General features: G+C 39.1%; 1 protein-coding gene across 1 annotated transcript; it reads left to right on the top strand.

Annotated features, from left to right (window-relative positions):
• The first annotated feature begins 3 nt into the window (after positions 1 to 3).
• Positions 4 to 24,899, top strand: ifrd1.S (interferon related developmental regulator 1 S homeolog). The gene is made up of 12 exons (NM_001086507.1): positions 4 to 233; positions 6,300 to 6,404; positions 6,819 to 6,900; positions 7,324 to 7,448; positions 14,582 to 14,739; positions 16,068 to 16,118; positions 16,196 to 16,359; positions 18,358 to 18,466; positions 19,423 to 19,557; positions 20,141 to 20,269; positions 21,656 to 21,751; positions 23,480 to 24,899. The coding sequence occupies exons 1-12, from the start codon at positions 200 to 202 to the stop codon at positions 23,567 to 23,569; spliced, it is 1,278 nt and encodes a 425-aa protein (NP_001079976.1). The 5' UTR covers positions 4 to 199; the 3' UTR covers positions 23,570 to 24,899.
• Positions 24,900 to 27,548: the final 2,649 nt, after the last annotated feature.

The following is a 27,548-nucleotide window of genomic DNA, read 5'->3' as shown; positions in this document are numbered from 1 at the left end:
GGAGTTTCAGTCACTTCTACATTCAGGCATTTCTACCCCGTTCCGATAGAAGATTCTAAACTGATTCCTGAGAGACGTTTTAGTAAAAAGTGTTATTCCATCGGCTGACTTTGACTCCAACTCGCGGAGAGAACCGAGAGGCCCGGCCTACAGCTATCCGGACAAACGAGAAGGACGGTAGTGGTGCGGCTCCGCAGGCATGCCGAAACCGAAGAGGAGTAACCGGGCCGCGGGTGAGTGCCCGGCGTTTGGGCCTTTAGTTGGGGGACCGCGCAGTGAATGATGGGAAACGTGGTTCACGCGCCCTTGTTATGCGTCGTTTGTTGGTAGTGACGCTGGGAGGAGAACTACAAGATCCTTGAGTATCCGCGCTCATTATGCCGGCACTCCTCTCGTGATGTATACGTCAGAGCACTTGTGACGTTGCATAAAGTAAATCCATTTGTATTACAAGGTGGGAGTAATACCGACATGGACTGGTCTGTAAAGTCCCGGCTTGTACAGGAAGCCTCCCTGAAGTCACGAGGTCACGTGTCATCCACCATATACACAACACGATGCTTAGTAATAAAACGACTGGCTTGTAAATGGACAGGCTGTAAAATGAGTCAGACTGCGGATCATTCTCTCGAGCGCTTACACGTATAAAGATTAGTTCTATTCGTTTTGCCATTGAGCCAGTACTGTGTGCTGAACAGCTGCTTACATTGCACACTTGTTTATCTGTAGGAATTGTTTCTATGTACAACACCCGCTAGTTGCTGTGTAATATGGACATTGCATCTGTGGCTACGGCTATAAGTTTGGCTGGTAACCCCTATCTGGGCTGAGCAGTCGTCTAATTGGTGGCTAAAGCTTGCTATATGTGTATCTGTATCAGATGTCTTTGGAAACTTCATTTGCTGATGCTCCATGTTGGGCAGTGCATAGGGTTGCCACCTTTTCTGGAAAAAAAAATACCAGCCTTCATATATATCTTTTTTCCCTTATTAATAACATTGGGATCAGCCATCATTTTTACTGGCCAGGCCGGTAAAATACGGCCAGGTGGCAACCCTAGCAGTGCATGGTGCACTTGCTGAAGTGAAGGGGAGCAAAGGACTAAACTTGGCTGTAGCATATAGGGATGCAACAAATCCAGGATTAAATCCAGCAAAATTCAGCCTTTTTCAGCAGCATTTGGATTCTGCCCAGCCGAACTGAATCGGAATCCTAATTTGCATATGCAAATTAGGGGAGGGAAGTCGCCTTACTTTTTGCCACCAAACAAGGAAGTAAATGTTTTCCCCTTCCCACCCCTGCAAATTAGGATTCGCTTCAGTATTATCTTTCACGAAGGATTCGGGGCTTTGGACTAATCCAAAACAGTGGATTCGCTGCATCCCTAATAACATGTATGGCCACTTGTTTGGTATCTGCTCTTTCAGCCTGCAGGCCCCATTGGTCAGGTGCTGAGGAGCACTAGCCCAGGCATAGGTACTATTAGGCTAAGGCCACACTAGGCGATAGCGCGGCGATTTGACTCGCGGCGACTTTTAAGCCGCAATCGCTGTGGAAACTTTTGCGCTGGCGTCTATGGGGAATCGCGAGCGTAAAAACACACGCGGCGATCTTTTTTCTATTGTCGCTCGAAATCGCCTAGCGAGGCAATTTCGAGCGACAGTAGAGAAAAGATCGCCGCGTGTGTTTTTACGCTGGCGATTTTTCGCGATTCCCCATAGACGCCAGCGCAAAAGTTTCCACAGCGATTGCGGCTTAAAAGTCGCGGCGAAAAGTCGCCGCGAGTCAAATCGCCGCGCTATCGCCTAGTGTGGCCTTAGCCTAACAAAGTAAAGAATGTGGTCCTTTCCTCCAGCAATAGTGTATGTATACTGATTTATTTATGTACAAAACCCCTAAAGGTGGCCATAATCGGACCAATAGAAGCTGCTCACAAACTGAGTTAGCAGCTTATTTGCCTGTGTATTTTGCCCGCCAACTGTCTTGCCTGACAGACATCTGCCGAAAAATCAGGCAGATGTCAATCCAACAAGTTTTAAAATTAAATCAGAGCGAGGTCTTCATCAGTTTAGTTGATTCAGTTCTCAATCTAATTGCTTGAATAGCTAGGCAAAGAATCCGCTCGTTTGACACGATCTGAGTGAGTCTATATTAAAAGTATATAGTAAGCTTAAGCGAGTATTGAATAGAAATTCTGCTTTATGTTCACAGGCAGATGTCAGGCTTGTTTGAAGTTGTCTGGAATGCTTTGTGTTATTTATTAGTAGAGCCTACTGCTTTCTGGCCCATAAGTCTTTGCTATGAGTAGCCTACATCCCACTATTATCGATATAGTATGTAGGCTTGCTTTTGCGTGGTATAGGCTACCCTCAACAATTCCAGTCAAAACTAAGCATGAAGCTTTTTCAAGCCATTCCCATAATGGTTATGCTTGTTTTATTGGTATAGAATTGGCATTAAAGCGTCCTGTCTGCTGTTGGCTGAAATGCCATTTGTTTTTAAAGTTAGCCTATGGGCAAATAGACTATGAATGCATTCGAATTTGTTACAGATCCTTCAAGATTAAAGGCTATATTTCTTTTACTTTTGTCTTCAATTCCCTATAAGCCACATTTCTAGTTCTGAATTTGAAAACAAAGTGAGGGCACAGGAGTCCAATTGCTAGACCAGATAAAAGAAACATGTTCAGAACTGAGTTAAAAAGCAAGTTGAGCAGAATGCACATATGCAAAAATATCTATGTTCTTGGTGCTTATGTCACAAACTAATGCTAATTTCTCTCCAGAGGAATGGAGAAAGGGTGCCAAAATGTTAGCAGGGAGAGTATATTGTCCACCACTGTGGTCTGTAAGATTAATAAATTAACAGGACCATATCTCTCCTTTTCAACATAAATTCAATGACTAGGGCTTTTGTTGATCATACAATCCTATTTATTTTTTCATAAGGTAGAAACAATTACCAGTGCAGTTTTTCCCTGTGTTATGGACTCCTGCTTACAAAACAGTCACAACAAAGGTAGATGGAAGGATTTTTTTTATTCTGGAAATATTTACCTTGCAAGAAACAAATTAATTCGCTTCAGTTTCCCTGTTTAGCTCAATAAACCATAGATGTTTAGTGATTAAAATAGTCAAAACTGTTAAACTCAAGCCCTATTCATTGTACTTAAGATTTTAAAGGGGAGGTATACCCCTCCGTTCAACATATTACCCAGAAAAGTCAGCTAATTGTAATTGTTTGCAAGACATTTCTTTGTAAAAATGTCAAAGAAGGAATTTTCATGACATTATCTGGGATTGCAGCATGGTAAAGGGCACCTGTAACCCTAAAACTGTTTCTCCCACAGAGATGCAGACTAATAGTCTCCACACTGCAGTTGAAGGAAATCTATATAAAAAAAATTTTTTAATTCCCCTGCTAGTGTGAGAGGCCATGTTGTGTAGTGCTCATATGCTTCTGATATATACTCATATACTTGCATGTGCCCCATCATGGCCAGCATTGGGACCTTCTTCCTAGTGTGTACAGTCTAGCACTGGCAGCGGCAATTTAAACAAAAAATAAGCTTCCCCCAGTTGGGGTGCAGTCTCTTATTAGCCCTAAACTCTACTGGGAATTATTTAAGGTGACAGGTGCCCTTTAAGTGTTTTACGTGGAGAAGTAGGAGGGCCAAATATTTTCATGCACTTTATTGCTCCCTGCAGAGATTTCCTATGAGGGAGAAAAAGCATCCTGTTTTCAGGGCACATAAAACAATAACCGGAATCTTTCAGTTCTTTAAATGCATTTTGCCCACTGCCTTGCAACATTGTTTCAGTACTCTGCACTAGAAGCACAGCAAACAAACTGGTATAAGCTGCTTAGAAACATTTAAAACTCGTTTGTTTGAAAAATACATAAAATGTAATTATTTTACTGTGAAAATCAGCTTTTCAATGGAAACATTTCTGTTTTTGCCACATTTTTCTTTGCTGAAATATTTGCAGATCCATTGCATTAAGCTTGATCTTTTGCATTAGGCCTCTGGTTTTGGAGGTAAAATTAAGTCTACAAGTGATTGGGCCTTTGTTATATTGGTTTTTTTTTTGGTTTTATCTAACTTTTGAATTGACTTCTACAGGTAGGGGATCAGTTATCCTGGAACCTGTTATCCAAAAAGCTCAGAATTACAGAAACGCTGTCTCCTATATACTCTATAAAAAATCCCTTTCTCTGTAATAATAAAACGGTACCTTGTCCACCCCCGCAACACCATATATTACTTATAATTGCCTACAAAATTAGGGATTTTATTTATCCTATATGTCTCCTTTAAATGATTTTCTAGTAGACTAGTGGTATGAATATCCAAATTACGGAATGATACGTTATCTAGAAAACCCCAGGTCTTGAGCTTTCTGGATAACCGGTCCCATACTGGTACTAATCTTGAGGCCTTTTATTTTTAGTTGCTTGGTTGCTAGTCTGTAAAAATACCACTTGTTTTTGCAAACTGCTACATTGGTCAGAATGTGCACTGCATTGCTGTCAACTCAAAAAAGTGCTGTCAATCTAACTATTAGATGAGTCAGCTCTGTTCACATTTGAACATTGTCATGCTTATTCACTGTGTGCCCTTGATGTAATGCTGATTCACTATGGGTTTGTTCTACCTCTTATCTACTTAAAGGAACAGTAACATCAAAAATAGTTTTAAAATAATTAAAAAGCACAGGTTACATAGCAGTTAATAGATGCACTCTGTTGAATCCCATTGTATTTCTCCTTTTTTTTTAGCTTGAATGGCTTGCCCCCATAGCTATGCAATAGCCTATTTACATAAACTATAGTTGTCTTTAAAGCAAACACATTTTTTACCAAACCATAGCAACACTAAATTTTATTTACATTTTTTTTTTTTAAATATTTCGATTTATTTGGTGTTACTGGTCCTTTAAGTCAGTGTTGACTGTGGTACAATTGGGCCTGAGAGACAAGAGGTTACCATAGCTCCTAGCCACTGATGCTGATGTTTATCCATAACAGCATGATTATATCATGTTTTTATTTACTTTGCTATGTAGTGTGCATTATAAATTTAATTTTAGTTTCAAAAAACACACAAAGGATACCCTTGGTAATTGGTTATGATTTTATCCTTTAGATTAGAAAGCTCAGGTTCTCCCCCCCCCCCCAAAAAAAACCAAACCATGTATAGTTTTTCTAGGTAAACTAAAAACTCCCCCGAGGAAATGCCCCTAAAACGAGCGAGCACAAAATGTTCAAAGAACGGCTGGCACTTAAAGGGTTAATAGAAATACAGCAACGCACCTATCTGAATTGCACTGTGGCTGGCACATGACACAACTTGAATTCTTAAGTGATACCCATTTGCAGACATTTTTTTTTCTACATGTATTGGTATAGGTTACCCAGAATGTTTGACCTGGGGCAGTCCATATAATGGTTTTTTGTGTAATTTGGATCGCCATACCTCTACTAAAATAATTTAAACATTGTTTAAGCCCAATAGGATTGCTTTGCCTCAATAACGATTATATTTTTGTTGGGATCAATTAGTATATCTTAGTTGGGATCAAGTACAAGTTACTGTTTGTTTATAGAGATCAAGGAAATAATTTGTAATTTCTAATTGATCCCAACTAATGTAATTAAACCTTTTATGGATGCAAATCAATCTCATTTGGTTTAATTCATGTTTACATTTATTTTTTAGAGTATAAGGTATGGAAAACTCCAGGTTCCCAAGCATTCTGTAGAACTGGTTCCATATCTTTTAATAATAAGAGTTTGAGAAATGGTTTTATCTCTAATTGTAAAGCAGCATAAAACATGTTCAGTTTGCAGTCATCAAACAGATCATTGTCCATTTTGGTTACCCATATTGTTGACCAGAATACAGAGCCTCAATGTAGGTTGACAATCCACATAGGGGCTACTAAATGGCCAATCACAGTCCTTTTTTGGCACCCCAGGAACATTTATCGTGCTTGTGTTGCTCCTCAACTCCTTTTACTTCTGAATGTTGCTCACAGGTTCTAAAGGTTGGGGATCCCTGATTTAGACTGTGGGGTGGGGGTGCTGTCTACATATGAAGTCCCCAGCAAATAGGTAGGATATAGCCCTTTGGTTATAATTCACAGAAGCCATTCATTTGGTCCCATACATGGGTCAGCACCCAATATCTGTCTCTGGTTTCTTTTTTGAGGCTGTATCATGGTATTTAGTAGCATTGGAATAGAAATCTGTGATGACATTTATAAATGTAAGCACATTAATGTATATTTACCTTGTAGGTGGCCAGCACAAGAATGTTCAAGCATTTAGCGATGATGATTCCTCCATAGAAACCATGAGCCACTGCAGTAGCTTCAGTGATGTTGCCAGCTTTGCTGAAGATGGTAGGTTGGCTTATTAGCTGCTTAAGGCTAATGGCACACCAGGCCAATCCACTCCCATCTGCTCTGTGGACACACAAAGTGGAATTAAACACCCATCATTGTACTTCTACCACAGAGCAGATGGAAGCAGATCAGCTTTTTCTCCACCTGCATTTAAACACAGGCAGAGAAGCTGCCTGTGTGGCTTTAGCCTAAGGCTGAGGGCACACACGATGCAGTCTGTTCTTTTCTTTTCCTGCATTTTCCCTGCAGGTGAAGAGAAGCCAATATGCTCCAATCTGTTCAGCTTTTCCATAACACTGACAGGCACAGTATTGGCCTGTGCTGACTACAGAGACTGTGCCTTGTGTTGCCCTCAGCCTAATGTTTTGGTTTGCTAAATTTTTTGTAACCTATCCCTTATGCAACTGACAGGTACAGAGGTGGATGAGTTTGCTGCCCAAGAAGACTTTGAATACAAACTAAAAGGATTAATTGACCTAACAATGGATAAAAGGTAAGCTATTTTCATGAGCCTAAAACTTCATTATGGGCTGTTTTGCTTTTACTGTTAAACCTAAAAATGGGCAGAAATACTATGTATGTAAAAGTCCCCAGGTTCAGTAATGGTCCAGACCTTTAATTTTGCTCACAGAAGCTACTTCTGCTATCTTTTTAGACTTTATTTTGAGAGCAAGTGGCACTCCACATGCTTATTGTGCAGTTCAACTGGCTCATCTAGTGTTAGTCAAAGATCATAAAAACACTGGTGGTGATGCAACAGAACTAATTAGTCTGTATCCATGCAACCAGGCCTCTTTAGTCTGATTATCTGATTAAGGTTTTTTGGTCTGTGCCCCCATATCCAAAGGAGTTGCTAGTGTCTTGCTGAATGTTTATCTTCTCAAATTTTATCTCTAACTCCCAATTTTTTTGACAGTGCAAAGACGAGGCAAGCTGCCCTGGAAGGTCTGAAGACTGGATTGTCATCTAAGATACTTTATGATTTTATTTCGGAAAGAAGAATGACCTTAACAGATAGCATTGAACGCTGCCTGAAAAAAGGTAAGATATATTAACAGGTACTGAGGTTTTGCAGTGTAGGTTTAACCCTTTGCCTGCCAAGCACGTACGGCGTACGTGCTGGCAGGCAAATGCTCAGGCTGCCAAGAACGTACATTGTACGTTCTTTAGCAGCTGAGCGCTCTCTCTGCTTCGGCGGCTTTTGCCGCCTCCGCAGAGAGTGGGGAGAGAAGACAGCCCCCTAGGCAACGAGGCTGGGGGGCTGTCAAGTCGGATCTGCGACTCGATTGTCGCAGATCCGACTTCAAAGTAGCAGACGCATCGCATGGAGCGTCTGCTACTACACTCACCTTCTTCCTGCCTGCAGAGCCGCCCACGCACTTCCTGCTGCGCAGCAACTCTGCAGACACGCTGCCAGGACTCCTCCAAAGAAGACAGCGATTCTCCTGCTCCAAAAACGGTAAGTGCACGTTTTTTTACACACTTACCTGCACCTACACATACTTACAGTACATTTATGCATTTTAGTAAAGATTGGAATTTTTTTAAATTTTTTTTTTTTAATTTTAGCACACTTGGTCCCTTTTGTACAGTTATTTACACTTATTTACACTTATTTACATGTATTTGCACACTCAGATAACTTTTATTAGTGCACAAATATGTATACACAAACAGGTGTTTTTTTTTTTTTTACGAATTCATTATACTGTTATCTTTTGTTTTTTTTGCCTAAAAACGTGTTATTTTGGCAGCGTGACTATTGGATAATCGATTTCGGCCACTAATTACGCTGTCAGAACAATTATTTTGTTATTTCATTGATTTACGCTATTTTTGTGGTTTTATTGCAATTTTATCCCTGCATTATTGTTCCCTATGTATCTTTAGTATCGTTTTGCTGTTTGGTGCTTTGGTATAGAAAGATAGATTTTACTTAGTTTGATCCGCCAAAATATGTGCTTTCCAAAAATATATGGGTTTCTGGGGGTCTTTTTACAGTTTGGGGGTCTTACGGCACATAACGTACAGTTAGGGTTCTCTTTTCTGCAGCTTAGTTGGCTAGCGTGAAAATTCATAGTTACGTTTTTCATTTGGGGTCCATACACAACACATACTTTGGTAAATCTATACATATTGGGCATCAAACTATTTATTAGACCTCTGACGTCCATATTTAGAGAGATTTTTCTTTGTACGTAAAACATTGTGTCCGATAAATGCGGCAAACTGCAACATTTTTAGGCGATTTTCAGAAATGTTGTAAAAACCTATATGTTTAGAAAAGCTTTGCAGTTTGGTAGTTTCGTGTAGAAAGACGTCGTTATCTTTGTTGGAATCGGCAGAATGTGTACTTTCCAAAAATGTATGGTTTTGGGGGGTCATTGCTGTTAGGAGGGTCTTGAGGCAAATAATATGAAGTCAAGGGTCTATGTTCACAGAAGGCGAATGGGCAGCGGAGAAAACTCATATTCACTATTTTTATTTGGGGTCCGCACATGCCAGCTGCCTTGGTATATCTATGCATATTGGGCATCAAACTGTTCAGTAGACCCTTGGCATCAATATTTATGGTGTTTTACAATTGTATGTAAGAAATTGGGTGAGATAAATGCGGCCAATTGCAATATTTTTAGGCGATTTTCAGAAATGTAAAAACAGTTGCTTTTATCGCCAAATTTAGGAAAGGCTTGCGACTTGGTACTTTGGAGTACAAAGACATGCATACCCAATTTGGATTCGCAGGAATGTGTACTTTCCAAAAATATATGGTTTTATGGGGTGAACGCACTTTTTTCTACCTTTGCCCCCCCCAAAACAATGTAAATGTGTTGATTTTGCAGTACCTGAAATGACAGACCATATGGGGGTCTTTGTTTTGGGGCCCCTATACGCCACGTGCTTGGGTACACCTATACATATTGGGCATCAAACTGTTCAGAGGACCCCAGGCTTTCATATTTGGGGTGATTTGTCTTGATACCTAAAAGTATGTGGGTAACACAATGCTGCAGGGTCGAAATTTTGAAGTCATTTTTGGAAATGTCCCCCAAATCACCAAATTTAGGAATGGTTTGCGGCTTGGTACTTTGGAGTACAAAGACATGCATACCCAATTTAGATCCGTGGGAATGTGTACTTTCCGAAAATATATGGTTTTCTGGGGTGAACTTACTTTTTTCTACATTTTCCCCCCTCAAAACAATGTAAATGTGTTGATTTTGCAGTACCTGAAATGACAGACCATATGGGGGTCTTCGTTTTGGGGCCCCTATACGCCACGTGCTTGGGTACACCTATACATATTGGGCATCAAACTGTTCAGAGGACCCCAGGCTTTCATATTTGGGGTGATTTGTCTTGATACCTAAAAGTATGTGGGTAATACGATGCTGCAGGGTCGAAATTTTGAAGTCATTTTTGGAAATGTCCCCAAAATCACCAAATTTAGGAATGGTTTGCGGCTTGGTACTTTGGAGTACAAAGACATGCATACCCAATTTAGATCCGTGGGAATGTGTACTTTCCGAAAATATATGGTTTTCTGGGGTGAACTTACTTTTTTCTACATTTGCCCCCCTCAAAACAATGTAAATGTGTTGATTTTGCAGTACCTGAAATGACAGACCATATGGGGGTCTTCGTTTTGGGGCCCCTATACGCCACGTGCTTGGGTACACCTATACATATTGGGCATCAAACTGTTCAGAGGACCCCAGGCTTTCATATTTGGGGTGATTTGTCTTGATACCTAAAAGTATGTGGGTAATACGATGCTGCAGGGTCGAAATTTTGAAGTCATTTTTGGAAATGTCCCCAAAATCACCAAATTTAGGAATGGTTTGCGGCTTGGTACTTTGTAGTAGAAAGACATGCATACCCAATTTAGATTCGTGGGAATGTGTACTTTCCGAAAATATATGGTTTTCTGGGGTGAACTTACTTTTTGCTACCTTTGCCCCCCCCAAAACGATGTAAATGTGTTGATTTTGCAGTACCTGAAATGACAGAACATACAAGGGGGGGTCTTCCTTTTAGGGCCCCTATATGCCACGTGCTTGGGTACACCTATACATATTGGGCATCAAACTGTTCAGAGGACCCTAGGCTTTCATATTTGGGATGATTTCTCTTGATACCTAAAAGTATGTGGGTAATACGATGCTGCAGAGTAGATATTTTGAGGTGATTTTTGGAAATGTCACCTAAATCACCAAATTTAGGAATGATTTGCGGCTTGGTACTTTGGCGTAGAAAGACATGCATACCCAATTTGGATTCGTTGGAATGTGTACTTTCCGAAAATATATGGTTTTCTGGGGTGAACTTACTGTTTTCTACTTTTGCCCCCCCCAAATCGATGTAAATGTGTTGATTTTGCAGTACCTGAAATGACAGACTATATGGGGGTCTTCATTTTAGGGCCCCTATATGCCACATGCTTGGGTACACCTATACATATTGGGCATCAAACTGTTCAGAGGACCCTAGGCTTTCATATTTGGGGTGATTTGTCTTGATACCTAAAAGTATGTGTGTAATACGATGCTGCAGGGTAGATATTTTGAGGTGATTTTTGGAAATGTCACCTAAATCACCAAATTTAGGAATGATTTGCGGCTTGGTACTTTGGCGTAGAAAGACATGCATACCCAATTTGGATTCGTTGGAATGTGTACTTTCCGAAAATATATGGTTTTCTGGGGTGAACTTACTGTTTTCTACTTTTGCCCCCCCCAAATCGATGTAAATGTGTTGATTTTGCAGTACCTGAAATGACAGACTATATGGGGGTCTTCATTTTAGGGCCCCTATATGCCACATGCTTGGGTGCACCTATACATATTGGGCATCAAACTGTTCAGAGGACCCTAGGCTTTCATATTTGGGGTGATTTGTCTTGATACCTAAAAGTATGTGTGTAATAAGATGCTGCAGGGTAGATATTTTGAGGTGATTTTTGGAAATGTCACCTAAATCACCAAATTTAGGAATGATTTGCGGCTTGGTACTTTGGCGTAGAAAGACATGCATACCCAATTTGGATTCGTTGGAATGTGTACTTTCCGAAAATATATGGTTTTCTGGGGTGAACTTACTGTTTTCTACTTTTGCCCCCCCCAAATCGATGTAAATGTGTTGATTTTGCAGTACCTGAAATGACAGACTATATGGGGGTCTTCCTTTTGGGGCCCCTGTATGCCACGTGCTTGGGTACACCTATACATATCGGGCATCAAACTGTTCAGAGGACCCTAGGCTTTCATATTTGGGGTGATTTGTCTTGATACCTAAAAGTATGTGGGTAATACGATGCTGCAGGGTAGATATTTTGAGGTGATTTTTGGAAATGTCACCTAAAGCACCAAATTTAGGAATGGTTTGCGGCTTGGTACTTTGGCGTAGAAAGACATGCATACCCAATTTGGATTCGTTGGAATGTGTACTTTCCGAAAATATATGGTTTTCTGGGGTGAACTTACTGTTTTCTACTTTTGCCCCCCCCCTAACGATGTAAATGTGTTGATTTTGCAGTACCTGAAATGACAGACTATATGGGGGTCTTCCTTTTGGGGCCCCTGTATGCCACGTGCTTGGGTACACCTATACATATCGGGCATCAAAACTGTTCAGAGGACCCTAGGCTTTCATATTTGGGGTGATTTCTCTTGATACCTAAAAGTATGTGGGTAATACGATGCTGCAGGGTAGATATTTTGAGGTGATTTTTGGAAATGTCACCAAAATCACCAAATTTAGGAATGATTTGCGGCTTGGTACTTTGGCGTAGAAAGACATGCATACCCAATTTGAATTCGTGGGAATGTGTACTTTCCGAAAATATATGGTTTTCTGGGGTGAACTTACTGTTTTCTACTTTTGCCCCCCCAAAACAATGTAAATGTGTTGATTTTGCAGTACCTGAAATGTCAGACTATATGGGGTCTTCCTTTTAGGGCCCCTATATGCCACATGCTTGGGTACACCTATACATATTGGGCATCAAACTGTTCAGAGGACCCCAGGCTTTCATATTTGGGGTGATTTGTCTTGATACCTAAAAGTATGTGGGTAATACGATGCTGCAGGGTCGAAATTTTGAAGTCATTTTTGGAAATGTCCCCAAAATCACCAAATTTAGGAATGGTTTGCGGCTTGGTACTTTGGAGTACAAAGACATGCATACCCAATTTAGATCCGTGGGAATGTGTACTTTCCGAAAATATATGGTTTTCTGGGGTGAACTTACTTTTTTCTACATTTGCCCCCCTCAAAACAATGTAAATGTGTTGATTTTGCAGTACCTGAAATGACAGACCATATGGGGGTCTTCGTTTTGGGGCCCCTATACGCCACGTGCTTGGGTACACCTATACATATTGGGCATCAAACTGTTCAGAGGACCCCAGGCTTTCATATTTGGGGTGATTTGTCTTGATACCTAAAAGTATGTGGGTAATACGATGCTGCAGGGTCGAAATTTTGAAGTCATTTTTGGAAATGTCCCCAAAATCACCAAATTTAGGAATGATTTGCGGCTTGGTACTTTGGCGTAGAAAGACATGCATACCCAATTTAGATTCAGGGGAATGTGTACTTTCCGAAAATATATGGTTTTCTGGGGTGAACGTACTGTTTTCTACCTTTGCCGCCCCCCAAAACGATGTAAATGTGTTGATTTTGCAGTATCTGAAATTACAGAACAAACGGGGGGTCTTCCTTTTGGGGCCTCCTATGCCACGTGCTTGGGTACATCTATTCATATTGGGCATCAAACTGTTCAGTGGACCCAGGATTTTATATTTGGGGTGTTTTACATTGATACCTAATGATGTGTGGGAGATATGTTGCTGTAGAGTGGAAGCTTTGAGGTCATTTTTCAAAAAATTCACCAATTTCTATAAAACACTATAACTTTAGGAAACAATTGCAACTTGGTGGTTTGGAGTACAAAGATATTTCTACCCATTTTTGATTCACCAGAATCTGTTCTTTCTAGTAATGGGTAGTTTTCTTGGGTAAACCTACTGTTAGTGGAATGTTTGGCCTTGAAATCAAAAGTATGCCGTTTGGGGAGTGTTGCTTTGGAAATTTGGTTGTGTACTGCTTGTAGATTTTGAGCTATACAAGTGAGAAATCTCCATAAAACTATATATATTTGGTATTGTCGCGTTCAGGAGACATAGACCTTTCTAAATCAGCTGTGTTCTCGTACGTAAAATGAATGATGTTTCTGATATATGTGATTGTTCTTCGTGCAACATGATTTTTTTCATTTTATTTGACACTTAGAATCCAATATTTTTTTAGAGAAGTAGAATTACACCAAAATTCTTGCATATTGTGAAAGTTCAGGTTGTCCTGAAAAAAACAATATATTGTTTTCCTGGGTTAACTAAAAGACCACCCCAGGAAAGGCCCTTAAAGTGAAAGAGTGCAAAATATCTAAAAACTGCTTGGCAGTAGATGTTCGCATCTAGGACAAAACGGCTGGCAGGGAAAGGGTTAAAGTTTGTTTCCTAAATCAGCAATAACTCAGTTTAGCTATAGCATGGCCAGTACAGGCAGGTTTGCAAATTGTCTGGTAAGGACCACATCAGCATCGATACAGCAGTCCTTGTCGAACTGGTTCCATATAGGTTGTAATCAATGTTCCCTTTAATTGCTTCTTGGTCATGTGCAAAAAAACATTTGTGCGGTTTTTAGAATGGTGTGCACTCTTCAAAATTGTGTTTTCACACAATTCTTTGTGCGCTGGCCTCAAAATTCATCTGCAAGTGCACAGCTTAGAGGGAACAGTGGTCACAGAGTATGATCCGATCGTTGCCTTGGATAAACTCCATTTGGCCCTGCATGTGAGTGGCAAAATCAGTCCCAGAATTTGGAAGGGATTTTACCCAATTTGTTGCCAGTGACAAATGTTCTTTTTTTAAAACTCAAAGATGCAACTATTTACAAACCCCTGCACAGTTTTCTAAATTTATTTTTGTATTCCGCATCCTTAACCAGAGAAAGTAGTTGGATAAAATTGTACCACACAATACTGAATATAGCATTTGTAAGAGCATGCAGAGTATTCCACTATAAACTCTGATGAAAAAAAAAAAGTCAGAAGTTCATAAGGCCGTTTCATTAAAGTGAGAAGCTAATCCTTAAATCTTATCCGTTTCCAGGGAAAAGTGAAGAGCAGCAGGTAGCAGCAGCCCTTGCTTGCCTCCTTTGTTGTCAGCTTGGATCAGGAATTGAAAGCGAGGAAGTATTCCGAACCGTTGCTCCAGTTCTAAAAACCATTGTTTGTGATAGGAGTGCAAACACACAAGCACGGCAAGCTGTAAGTATCTGAAGCAGATGGCTCTTATTTAATAGCTGCAACTCCAAGGCAAACGTGATTTAAAAGGGGAGGTTTGCTTGTAAAGAATATTGTATACTTTCAATTTATCTTAATTTTTATAGTAAATGTCATTTTTAATATGGGGGTTTAGATCACTGATCTCGGCAGCAACCAAAATTTCAACTCTTAACATTCTGTGTAATATATGGTGCTGACAAGTGGACCATTGACCCACTCTACATCTTGAAGTGCCATTTGCCCTATAAATTATGCATTGTGCTGGTCTCTGTGGTTGATGTTTAGTCGACAGGCGACTAAATCTCCCCTCTAATCGACTCATCTTTGCGGCGACCAATCTCCCCGAATGTCTTCCCTCTGTCTTGTGCTGGCTATAATGTAAAGTCGCCTGTGGCATGGTACACGCGGCGCTCCGTATTCCGAAGTCGTCCAAAGTTTCCTCGTGGGGCGACTTCAGAATAAGAAGCACCGTGTGTGCCATGCCGCCGGCAACTTTTTGTTATAGCCGGCGCAAGACGGAGGGAAAGTGTTTGTGTAGATTGGTCGCCGCAAAGACGCCAGGCAACTAATCTCCCTGAATCGCCCAGTGTGCCCCTACCCTATGGCTTTCTGATCTATTTATCTAGTCACAAATAAAGATTATCTTAAATGTTTCTTAAAACCTGTACCTAGATGAATAAAGGTTTTATCTTTAAGATTTTACACTCCTGTTTAGACCATTAATTATGAGTGCAAATAACTCTTATCTTGAATTGAAATAAATCTCTATCATGTTCTTAGTACTATCATATCACAATGATACACCCATCATGTCTGACGTTTAGCATTATTTACTTAACATATTACATCTGCCTAGTGTGTACTGTCTTGTCCCTGCACTATGCTGTCCTGTCTTGCAGGAGTTGCATATTTTTGCACTTGTTGTCTGCTACATCTATGTTGTGTGTAGCACCATGGTCCTAGAGCAGGGATCCCCAACCTTTTGAACCCGTGAGCAACATTCAGAAGTAAAAGGAGTTGGGGAGCAACACAAGCATGAAAAATGTTCCCGGGGTGCCAAATAAGTGCTGTGATTGGTCATTTAGTAGCCCCTATGTGGATTGTCAACCTACATTGAGTTTCTGTTTGGCAGTACACCTGGTTATTATACAACCAAAACATGCCACATGTTGCTCACGAGCTACTGGTTGGGGATCACTGTCCTAGAGGAACTTTGTTTCATTTCACTGTACAAACGTATATGGGTGAAATGACCATAAATGACAAAACTCTTGACTATATTTGCCTAAATATATTCTTTACTTCAACAGTGTGCTACATATCTCGGACTCTGTTGCTTCATTGCTACTGATGATGTTGAGGTAAATGTCTTTTGTATATGAATCGGGTAGGACTGCTGGCTTTCTTTCTTTTTTTATTTAATTCCTTATCTTATCAGGATTTATACACCACAATGGAGTGCATGGAGAATCTGTTCACAAAGCAGTATCATTCAGAGGGTGGAGCTGATAACTGTTCAGCACTTCACATCCAGGCTCTCCAATCATGGACCCTTTTGCTGACGATCTGCCATAACAGTGAAGTAAAGAAGAAACTTGACATGTAGGTACATTATCTGGTAAATATGTAATACACTTAATAGTAAAGTACAGCAATCCATGTAATTTAATTCCTTGCAGTGATTAAGGACTGCAGTAATACTGCATTGGAGGAATTTTAATTATATATCTTGCATTCGGTCTCACTTTAGGTTTGATCTTCCTCCTTTTATAGAAATTGACTTGTGGTTCAATTTTAATAAGCTGCAATTGTGGTTATGGAACACTTTGTGTATAGGAATGATGACCATCAAAACAAGGCATTAAATGAAATGCCACTATAGAGGCAACTCTTTAGATTTACCATGTTCTGTGCAAATACTACAACTATACCAGTTGTGAGGAATTGCTTTTAAGGTAGTGGAAGCTCCTTTTAAAACAGATTAGAGACAGGCACATAGGGTTTCAACAAGATCTTTGCTTGTGTATTTATTAGTGTTTAGAAGAAAGCAAATTTAATATTTCTGAATCCTCAAAAACCTAAAATTGGCAGTCTTTGTGGCAAATAATCTGTCCTCAAAGGACACACAGCCACATTTGGGCGAACTTATCCTGTACAACCAAATGAAAATTACTCTGTCCTTTTGACAGTCCCTGTGCTCACACAACAGCAACTTGCTCGTCTTTTGAGTAGCATATAGTACAGTCCTTGCTACCAGGGACACATTAGCATTTGGAAGGCGCACACCCTGTGGGCCATGCTGAGGTGCTAATCCAAGGGGGGCTGCCTCCTGATAGGTATCATATAAATAAATATATGGATTGCACACTCAGACTTGTATAAAGTCAAAATTTATTATATCCTATCAGTAAAATTAGTGTTTAGAAGAAAGCAAATTTAATATTTCTGAATCCTCAAAAACCTAAAATTGGCAGTCTTTGTGGCAAATAATCTGTCCTCAAAGGACACACTGCCACATTTGGGCGAACTTATCCTGTACAACCAAATGAAAATTACTCTGTCCTTTTGACAGTCCCTGTGCTCACACAACAGCAACTTGCTCGTCTTTTGAGTAGCATATAGTACAGTCCTTGCTACCAGGGACACATTAGCATTTGGAAGGCGCACACCCTGTGGGCCATGCTGAGGTGCTAATCCAAGGGGGGCTGCCTCCTGATAGGTATCATATAAATAAATATATGGATTGCACACTCAGACTTGTATAAAGTCAAAATTTATTATATCCTATCAGTAAAAACTTACAACATCGCAGAAAACCCAACTTGTTTCGACCACCGCAGTGGTCTTAATCAGGGGCAAAAAACGTATAAATACAAAATGAATCAAAAAGTTTACTGATATGATTTAATACATTTTGGCTTTTTATACAAGTCTGAGTGCGCAATCCATTTATTTATTTACTTGCTACCAGGGAATCCTGCCTCTTTGCAAAGTTCCTCTGTCACTAAGAAGCAACAGTTTTAGTAAAACGTTACATACACCTACTTCTGTCTCTCCCACTGGCCTGGGCAGGTGCATGCACAGTAAAGCAAAAAAGCCATCTGTGCCTGACCAGAACAAAAGACAAAAGTTGCAACGAAGTCTAAGAGCTTCTATAGAAAACCCCAGACCAGTGCAGTTTTTTTTTTTTTTTGCAAACAAGCACCTGAGGTATCTGGTAAGATGGGGTAACCACTGGGAATTTCCTAATATTTGACACCCTGATGATTAGTTTATCCTATAATGAAACCTACACAGTCACTTTATTTTGCTCATGAATCTAACTGGTCAATACTCACTGAGTGGCAATTCTTCACATTGTGTGTTCTGTTACAGTTTCACAGGTTGCATATCCTGGAAAGTGTTACCCTAAAATGTTGTACTGGGCTCCAGGGTTTTTAGTGTGGATGCAGTGAACACTTTCTTCTACATATACTTACCCATTTTATATAGGGTAGAAATTGGCTGTTGCGTTTAAAGATGTGCCTAGAAATTACATGAGTGTTTGTGGGGTTTTTTTTATAGATCAATGCATGACTAACTGGATTGTGTGCTTTTCAGACATCTCCGTAAACTTCCACGTCTGTTAGCTTGTTGTGAAGTGAATATGAGAATTGCTGCTGGGGAGACTCTGGCCCTCTTGTTTGAGCTGGCACGTGAAGCAGATGCAGTGAGTAAATAAGGAACATTTTTACTTTTTTGTTTGGGACTAATCTGAAATATATCAACATAATATCATATCAAACAAATGCTTTAAATATATCCAGAGAAGAGACTACTAGCTTATTTTGGTATCCCTTAATGATTTTTTAAAATTTATTGCTAGTAGTGTAAATATACATTATGCTCTGCTGCTAAGCAATGGTTTTGGCTTTCATATCGGGAATGCCGTAGATGGGAAGGCAGTTACTAATAAAGATGCCAAATTAATTCAGGGCAACCTGCGTAAGCTTTTTCCTAAGGATACAGGAAGGATAAGAGTAGTTTAAACATGCTTCCTGTTGATTATCCTTCAAAAGAGAATGTGTGAAATCCCCATAGTTCTTCTTTAGAATTCTGTAGCAGCCCATGACCTCCATAGCCCTTTATCAGTTAAGATCCGTTTACTCTAAAGATACCCCAGTGGATTTCCATATTTTCTGCAGATTCCCAGCACATGTTCTGGGCATAGCATCTGTCGAAAAACTGAGTGGGTTTTTGCACAAAAATGTGCGGTTGGAGTAGATGGGTATTTTCAATGCCAGCGGATAAAATGTTCCATTACCCTTAGAGGTGCTGTCTGAATTATGTTATACCTCACACTTGAAAGCCCATTAAAAGAAATAGCTTAGCATGAGGGATTGTAAACCTCTTGTCTCAACCTACATATAGCTTTGTTGATGCCATGTCCTTCAGTAACTCAAGATTTTAAATATATTTTTGGAGCATGGAATGCCCAGACCGTTTTAATTACTAAACAGCATACAATACGCTTGTAATTAAATAGAATACTGAAATTTAAAGTGACAAGTTCACTTTCAGGTGCTACACATTACTGTAGCATGGTTAAACAAGTTTGCTGTATGCATTAAATGAGAAGTGAAAACTTCTGTTTATAACTTTTGTACTTTATTCTCAATTGCTCAGGATTTTTATTTTGAAGATTTGGAACCCTTGACACAAACATTGAAATCTTTGGCTACAGACTGCAATAAACACAGAGCAAAGACAGACAGAAGAAAGCAGAGATCTGTTTTTCGAGATGTCCTTCGAGCTATAGAGGTAATATTTATTACAATATTCCTCAAAATACGTTTTATCTACTACACAAGTGGTCTCCACAGAACCCTATGTGAAAGCCTACATTGCAAAAAAGGCTGATTTATAAAAATGGATCTCAACTCAAAAATGAATTGGCATAATCTTGGTTAACTTCATCTGAGCACATTTCAGTGTACATTTCTTTTGTGTTTTCTGTGATATTTAGCCTCCTAAAAGCAAGATTGGCTCAACAGCTATTTAAAGGTCCAGAGTTTCAATGATCCTAACATTCTTTGCTCTCCCAGTACTTTTACACCTCATGTTACATTTACTGTGGTTTGGGTTTACAACCCCCTTTAAAAGCTGAAGCAAACACTACAAGGTCTAAATATTTGTGCACAAATTTTTGGCCCATCGACGTCCTTGAGATTAAGTAGTAAACCTACTCAAGGGATACACACCTTTTTGTAACAATGTATGCATATTGCTAGAAGGTAGTAATGCAATCTTGATTTTTTTTTTTTTTTTAAATTACATTTTTTGTGTGTGTAAAATATTCTGATACTGAACAAACCTCCAGTAAACATTTTCTATCCTTTTCTAGGAAGGGGACTTTCAGCCAGAAATGATAAGATTTGGAAGGGAACGCATGCATATAGACAGCTGGGTTAAGCGGCTTACATATGGTACCTTTAAGGAGCTTTTTGGATCTGGAATGCAGTTTCACCTTCTGGTAAGTTTACAAGTTAGAGCTGGTTTACATATCCTTATCTTCATCCCTTTTGAAACTATTGGGGGCAAGGAGTTTTTTCCTGTGCTAAAATGCACCACTGAAGGTGACCCATCTCCTGAAAATACTTTCCCACTGTGGAAAAACGTGTTACTTGGTTTTCCAAAGTCACGTGTTTCCCTCATGAGGCAACTGAGTGACTATTAGTCGAGGCAAAGCCTATATTGACTTACATTGTTGCTCATGTTAAAGTGTTTTCAGGAGACAAGACGCAGCAAAGATTTTACCATGGCCAGCAAATCTCCCCATGTGCCATCAAACTTAGCAGAACATTAATCTAAGACAGTGATCCCCAACCAGTAGCTCGTGAGCAACATGTTGCTCTCCAACCCCTTGGATGTTGCTCCCAGTGGCCTCAAAGCAGGCGCTTATTTTTGAATTCCAGGCTTGGAGACAAGTTTTGGTTGTATAAAAACCAGGTGTACTGCCAAACAGAGCCTCAATGTAGGTTGACAATCCACATAGGGGCTACCAAATGGCCAATCACAGCACTTATTTGGCACCTGAGAATTTTTTTATGCTTGTGTTGCTCCCAATCTCCTTTTACTTCTGAATGTTGCTCATGGGTTCAAAAGGTTGGGGACCCCTGATACAAGATGTAGAAGCAGATATGGTTAGCACTTTATTTGATCACAATTTTGCAGGGTTACTTTGCTGAATGAACATGCTAACCTTACTTCTGGAGCCAAAATGAATCTCTTAATGAAGATAAATGAGTAAACTGAATACATATTTGCCATAATTAACCCTGGAGCCCTGTATGGCTGCCTATCGTCTCCTGCTCCACCCAAACCCTGCCCATTGTTACTATCCAGGACTCTGGCTGGATTGCTGAGTCTCTTGCCACCCATGAAACTGCAGATAGTCAGGTTGTGTGAAGATTTCTTGGGTGTTTGTATACCATTCCAAGGAATCGCCAACCATTTTTTTTCTTTTACAAAAAGAAAATGGAATTCTAAGCAACTTCCCAATATACTTTAAACTGTGATTGAGAAGTTGTGTAAATGTAGTTGCAACTGAAAGCAGTGCTTGTTTATCCATTTTCTTTGGTTAAAAAGTCAAGTTTTCCTTCAGGTCTGTAAAATTGTCAGACTGTTTCAGGAGTCTTGAGTAATGCATAAAATAGAAATAGCTGGATCGATACTGCTTTCTAAAGCAATTCAACTTACAATTTACTTTGAAGCCATTAAATGTGTTTTTATGTATACTGAGAAACTGCTTAGCATGGTTTATTAATAAATTAAGTTTATTGGGTAAAGGTCACAATAAGTTTATAATCCACATGATTACATGGTTTTCTAAGGTTTACACGAATTCCTTTCTCTCTAGACAAATGTATTTCTGCGCAGTATATTTGAGCTTGGCCCACCGCTGCTGCTGGATACTGCCACTATTAAAGCAATGAAAGTATCCCGTGAGGAAAGGGTATGTCTATCAATGAATAGAGTTTGTCTGTAATAGAAACTTGTTGCTGTTTTTGTGTAGGCTTTGTACAAAGTTTTTCCTGGTCTGTAGAAGAGAAAATAGAATGCTAAAACACAATGACACATTTTAAACTTCCATGACCTTGTACTAGCATGGTAAATTCCAGTTCAATGCAGAAGTTTACTTTAATCAGACCTCAAGTAGCAGTTTTATTATGTTGGTTTAAAAACCAACATTGTTTTTTGACTTTACTTATTCTTCTGCTTATTCTTAGTGCCCCCATTGTTTTAAATGCTTTTCCTACAGTTTTAGGGGTACAACACCCAAACTCTCACACTTTTTTGTGGAGCAGGTTGCTTGTGCTTTTCTTTGTGATCCTGTTCTTTGTCTAATTTAAGGCAGCACTCTGAACAACCCAATGGGAAAATTGAATCTGCTGCACAGTATTAATGCCACGGTCCCCAAACTCCTCAGTTGTTCACTGGAGGACTCCACTGGGTGGAGCCAACAACAGCCAATCAGATTGCATTCAGGGACTTCAAATGTTTTTTTCAAACCAACATAAAGTTTGTTCTAAAACTTCCCTTTCTAGTTATCCAATAGGTTCTCTTCTAGCCCACCCAATAATTTTGCACTGTAAATCCAGTTTCCTCAAAATAAGTGTGGAACACAGGCTTTGTACTGGTGAGCACTCTTATGTATTGGGAGTATGACGTTTCCCCAGACAGGCAACATTTCATTAATGGGGAAGTAAACCTTTCAATATACCTTCAATGCATAATGCTTGTTCTGAAAATGCCTTACCTATTTTAACTAAAAAATCCTCCAGATTACAGGGGGAGTTTGTCTTAAAACAGTGATCCATTAGTGCTTTAAAATTGGAAGTGGTGCAAAACTTAAAGGGGTGGTTCACCTTCAAGTTAACTTTTAGTATGCTACAGAATGGCCAATTCTGATCTCTTCAATTGGTCTTCATTTATTTATTTTTAGTTTTTTATTTGCCTTTGTCATCTGACTCTTTCCAACTTTCAAATGGGGATCACTGACCCCATCTAAAAACAAATGCTCTGTAAAGCTACATTTTTTTGTTATTCGTACGTTTTATTACTCCTTTCTGTTCAGATCCTCTCATATTCTAGTATCTTATTTAGATCAATGCACAATTGCTAGGGTAACATGGACATTAGCAACCAGTATGCTGAAACTGCAAATTGCAGAGCTGCTGAATAAAAAGCTAAACTCAAACCACAAATAAATTAAAACCAATTGCAAATTGTCTCAGAATAGCACTATGTACATTATACTAAAAGTTAGTAAGGTGAATAACCTCTTTAAAAAAAACAGTTTAAAGCATAATACATGTCCTTTTATTCACACTGAACAAAGCTGTAAATAGTTGTATACGGCTTCTTTAGAATTGCTTTCTTTCTCTGATAAAACATTGTTCTTATCCAAACTACCTTATGTTGCTGCAATGCTTTGTACTTAAGGTCCACAGAACAATGCAGGACATTGGTAACTAATACCAAGAGCCGCAGAATGAATTTCTTCTGTCAAAATATTTCCAGTTTTATTTCACATATGGCCAACTGTATCATTTTAACGTGTCCTAAAAGGATAAATGTAATGTTTTTAGTATACTTGGTGCTTAGAACCTAACTTGCACTATAAGTTGCTGTGCTGCTGACTGATCTGCATGCATAACATTCCCTTTTTCCTTTCCATCAGCACTTGAACAACTCTGCTGCATTCAAAGCTCGAACAAAGGCAAGGAGCAAACTGCGTGACAAGAGAGTTGATGTCGGAGAATTCTTCTGAATTAGTCAGTGTAGTTCCTGCCTACTACACAAGTGCAAAACTAAATGTTGTTCTTCTAGTTACTGGGAAGTGTAGTGGGCATGAGGATAAAATGTAGATGTGGTGTTTTCAGTTTCTCATTAGCAGAAAATAGCAGTTCAGTAAGCTATATTTATACAGTATCAAAGTATAAAACTTTTTAATATACCCTATAAATTGTGTAGTGACATAGTATTGAATTTCATGCAAACAAATCTACCAGCACTTCTATTCTAACAATCCTTACTGATATTAAGGCAGTGTTAGCGACTTTTTCTACTGTGTAATGAAATTTGCTGTGGTGTCTTGATGATTCCCTTTGTCATCAGTGTGCCGGTGTATCTTTAATTTTATTTGTTCCTGTCATTTGTTTAGTCACACAGAACCGATTAATAATCCAGCATAAAATCAAGTTGTTCTATATAAACTTTAATAAAATACTGCTTTGTTATTGCTTTGTTTTGTAGATTGCTTGATGCATGCTTATTATAAGGTTTTCACTGCAGTTTTTAGCATCTGTAATTGAGAAATGTTTACAGAATGTGATCATTTTTGACCTTGTGTGGTATTTTTGGTTTGTACACTGAATAATGGGTAGGAAACCATCATGTATTGATCTAAAATGTTGAATATTTCAGGAATGTTTAATGAAATGTTTTTAACTATTTATACATTTTTGTAAAATGGCTGTTCCCAAGCTATTGATCTTTTACCTTGCACCTTTTTAAGGTCTTATGAGACATGCACAGAATTATGCCAATCCACTTTACCCTATAATAGTATGCTTATTTGCCTTTAATGAATGCAATTATTTGCAAACTTGCCCGTGTGTTTTATATAAGCCATCTCTTTAAAATATTTTAAGCTTTATGTTAAAGGAAAACTATACCCCTGCACAACCTAAATGTCTATAAAAATATATCTTGTGTAAAGCCCTGCTTCATTTTAATGCCACTTATAATATGTGCAGTTTCATAATCCTAAATCGAAAATTGCTATTTTAAGAACTAGGGGTCTCACTGGGGTCCTACGATTCAAAGTTCACACAAACTATATTATGTTGGGTTAGATGCACCAATTAACACAGTTTGGCATTTTGCTTCCACACTTCTTCCTGTTAAAGATGCAGTACTTCTGGTCAGGTGATCTGGGGGAACACAAAAACCATAAAAACATAGGGCTCGAGGTAAAGGGCAATATTTAAATATATATTTCAGTTTGGGAAGATTCTTTACACCTGACGAAGGGGCACGCCCCCGAAACGTTGTATTGTTGGATTGACATTAAACACGGGAGCAATCCCTTGAGCATGCTACGTGTGCTGGAGTTATTTTATGCTCATTAATGTTGGAGGGGCCGTCCTCCTATACCCCAGGCACCGTACGTAATTATTGGGAGAGGCCAGGTGTGCGTGTGCGACTCCTTTGCCTAATAAGATTCTTTACAATGTCATTTAGGCATTGGATAATATTTAGGCAATAGATAATATAATATAAACTAAGCATTCGTTCCTTGGTATGCTTCCATGGCTTTACAAAGTACATTTTTGAACTAACTTTTTCAGATATTTTGGCCACTTGGGTCTTGATTATGAATGAGCACAACTGAATGTAGATACTTTACCTAATGCACATTTCATTACAAGGGTGAAATGTGAGGAATCAAATCCCATTTTCAGTTGTTATAAGAGCTTATTTGAACAGCAGCAGCTCCCATGATCTATATATGCTGCAAGGGACAGGCCAATGGAACTGGAACTCAGAAAACCACCTGAACTGCTAATGGGATACCACCCATTTTGTAGCATGTAGACTAATGGTTCTTTTACCTCATGTTTCTTTGCAATACAAAAGGTTTACATGAAGAGCAGAGTCCCATGTTTTTTTTTGTTTTTTTTAAAGAAGGAAAGCTACTGAGGCAGTTTATTGCCAATAGATAAGCCACAATAGTGCAAGCTATAACTATATTTACTCTGTAGAATGTTTTACCATACCTGAGTAAATGGCTCTAGAAGCTCTCTGTTTAGGATAGCAGCTGCCATATTCACTTGGTGTGACCTCACATCTAGCTTAAGTTTCCCTGCTCACTCATAGCTCTGGGCTCAAATTACAGCAGGGAGAGGAGCAAACTGAGCATGCTCAAGCCCTAACACGAGGTTTAAGCTGAAAACAGTAACTCTGATACAGAAGTCCATGTGTACACAATAGATGGAAAGAAGACAATGTGGTTTGGTATAATTTTTCCAATGACTGCTTCCTTAACCAAGGTTCTCATGGTGGGTTGCAAGTCCTTTACGAAGGGTCAGATTTTTCCAGAGTCTAATTTCGAATTTGAAAAACTTCAAAATTAGCATTTCAAAAAGACCAACCGAAATTAAATTGAAGGTTTTTTTGTGCCCAAATAGGTCAGTTTCCTATCAAATAGGTCCGTTTTCGATTGAATTCGAAACATACGAATCTAAGTAATAGCGCTTTCAAATTGTACTATTCAAAGTCACCCATAGCCTAAAATAAGCAATTGGCAGGTTTTTGATGGCTAATGGTCGAAGTTACATTTTTAAAGAGACAGTACATGATACATTTTGAATTTTCTAACATTTTTCAAATTTGAATCGAATTTGCCCTTTTCCCTAGTCAAAGTACACAAAATTAGCTTGAAATTTGAATTTTTTTAACTCGAATATTCACTTTGACCCTAAATATCTACTACTGACCTATGATCCCTCAGCCCATGTTTATTGGGGCTTTTAGGTATGATCCTTAAGGAGAAGGAAAGGTCTGATGGATGGGGTAGTGCCTAATGCAATTATTTCAAGACCAAGGACTTTAATAACGATGTCACAGGAGGAGTGATGTAGGCCTTCAGTAGTTTAATGATCATCCAACCTTCCTGCAGATGCATAAAGACTTTCCACTGGGTCTGCTAAGGCAATCACACGGCTAAACAGATCACTTATCTCAATGGCAGTAGGGTGAGATGCTAAACTGGGAGTGTTCAGTCTCCTGAAATACACTGCCTCATCCACAGGGCATGCACCACACTGGCTCTCAGTCCTCCCCTCTTCTATACTGGTGCATAGTATGTAAGTGCAGACTTAGTCATAACAAAAGACATCTGTTTTGAACTGAAACTACCAGGTGTTAGAGTGGATATAACCATTTGTTAGCTGCACAATACAATTACCTGCTTCAGTCAAGCCAATAAACTTTTTTTTTTTTCATTGCATGTTTAGTACATGGTGCCAACAGTAAGCTGATAAACATGGTCCTCATCTAAAAAAAAAAAAATTGTTATGCTGTCTGTGTTTGTGCCATGCAGAACTCAAGCAGCTATGTTTAAGACGATCCCTAAGCAGCCCGGACCACACTGAGCATGTGCACAGTCTTAGTCTTTCAAAGATGTTTAATAAAGTTACAAGATGACAGCCCCCTGTAGCCAACTTTGAAAACATAAATTGTTTGTTTGATTAGGCTTGTGGTACAGTAACTTCATGTTTATATTTAGTATATAAAAAACAGCATCTCTAGCCTTATTCTATTTTAGACTTTACATGCCCTTTAAATGTTAGTTTATTGGTGGGGATGTAATGTCTTTCTAGCACTGATTACATTACATATAGTTAAGCATTTCCATGTACTATACATGTGCTTTTATAAAGTTGATGTAGAATTGTAATGCTTTTATTGGTGACTTTGTATAGGCTGCCTTTAGTTTCAGTCCTGAAGGACAGTAAGAGCCATAGCCTTGCATAGCTACAGCCCGTCTCTCATGTATCAAACCACCTTCATTTTGTGTTGTGTTGATTCAAGTGATAAAGTAGCCCCTCCCAGGACTTCATTTTAGGTTTTCAGTAGGATCATTAAAACAAAAAAAGGGTTCTTGCTTTTGGGTGAGTAGGGAACTCCCTGTTCTGCTGTGCCATTAAATTGTCCAAACATGAAATGCTGCTATTTAAAGTTCC

The sequence above is a fragment of the Xenopus laevis genome, chromosome 3S (genome assembly GCF_017654675.1).
Source record: "Xenopus laevis strain J_2021 chromosome 3S, Xenopus_laevis_v10.1, whole genome shotgun sequence".
Lineage (NCBI taxonomy): Eukaryota > Metazoa > Chordata > Amphibia > Anura > Pipidae > Xenopus > Xenopus laevis.
This window is presented reverse-complemented; position numbering and strand designations above follow the sequence as displayed.

Excerpts from the sequence above, each read along its gene's own strand:
- ifrd1.S (NM_001086507.1), top strand. The coding sequence starts at position 200 with ATGCCGAAACCGAAGAGGAGTAACCGGGCCGCGG. Across the intron at positions 16,119-16,195 it reads TTGCTACTGATGATGTTGAG|GATTTATACACCACAATGGA; the intron begins GTAAATGTCTTT and ends TTATCTTATCAG. Across the intron at positions 21,752-23,479 it reads AAGTATCCCGTGAGGAAAGG|CACTTGAACAACTCTGCTGC; the intron begins GTATGTCTATCA and ends CCTTTCCATCAG.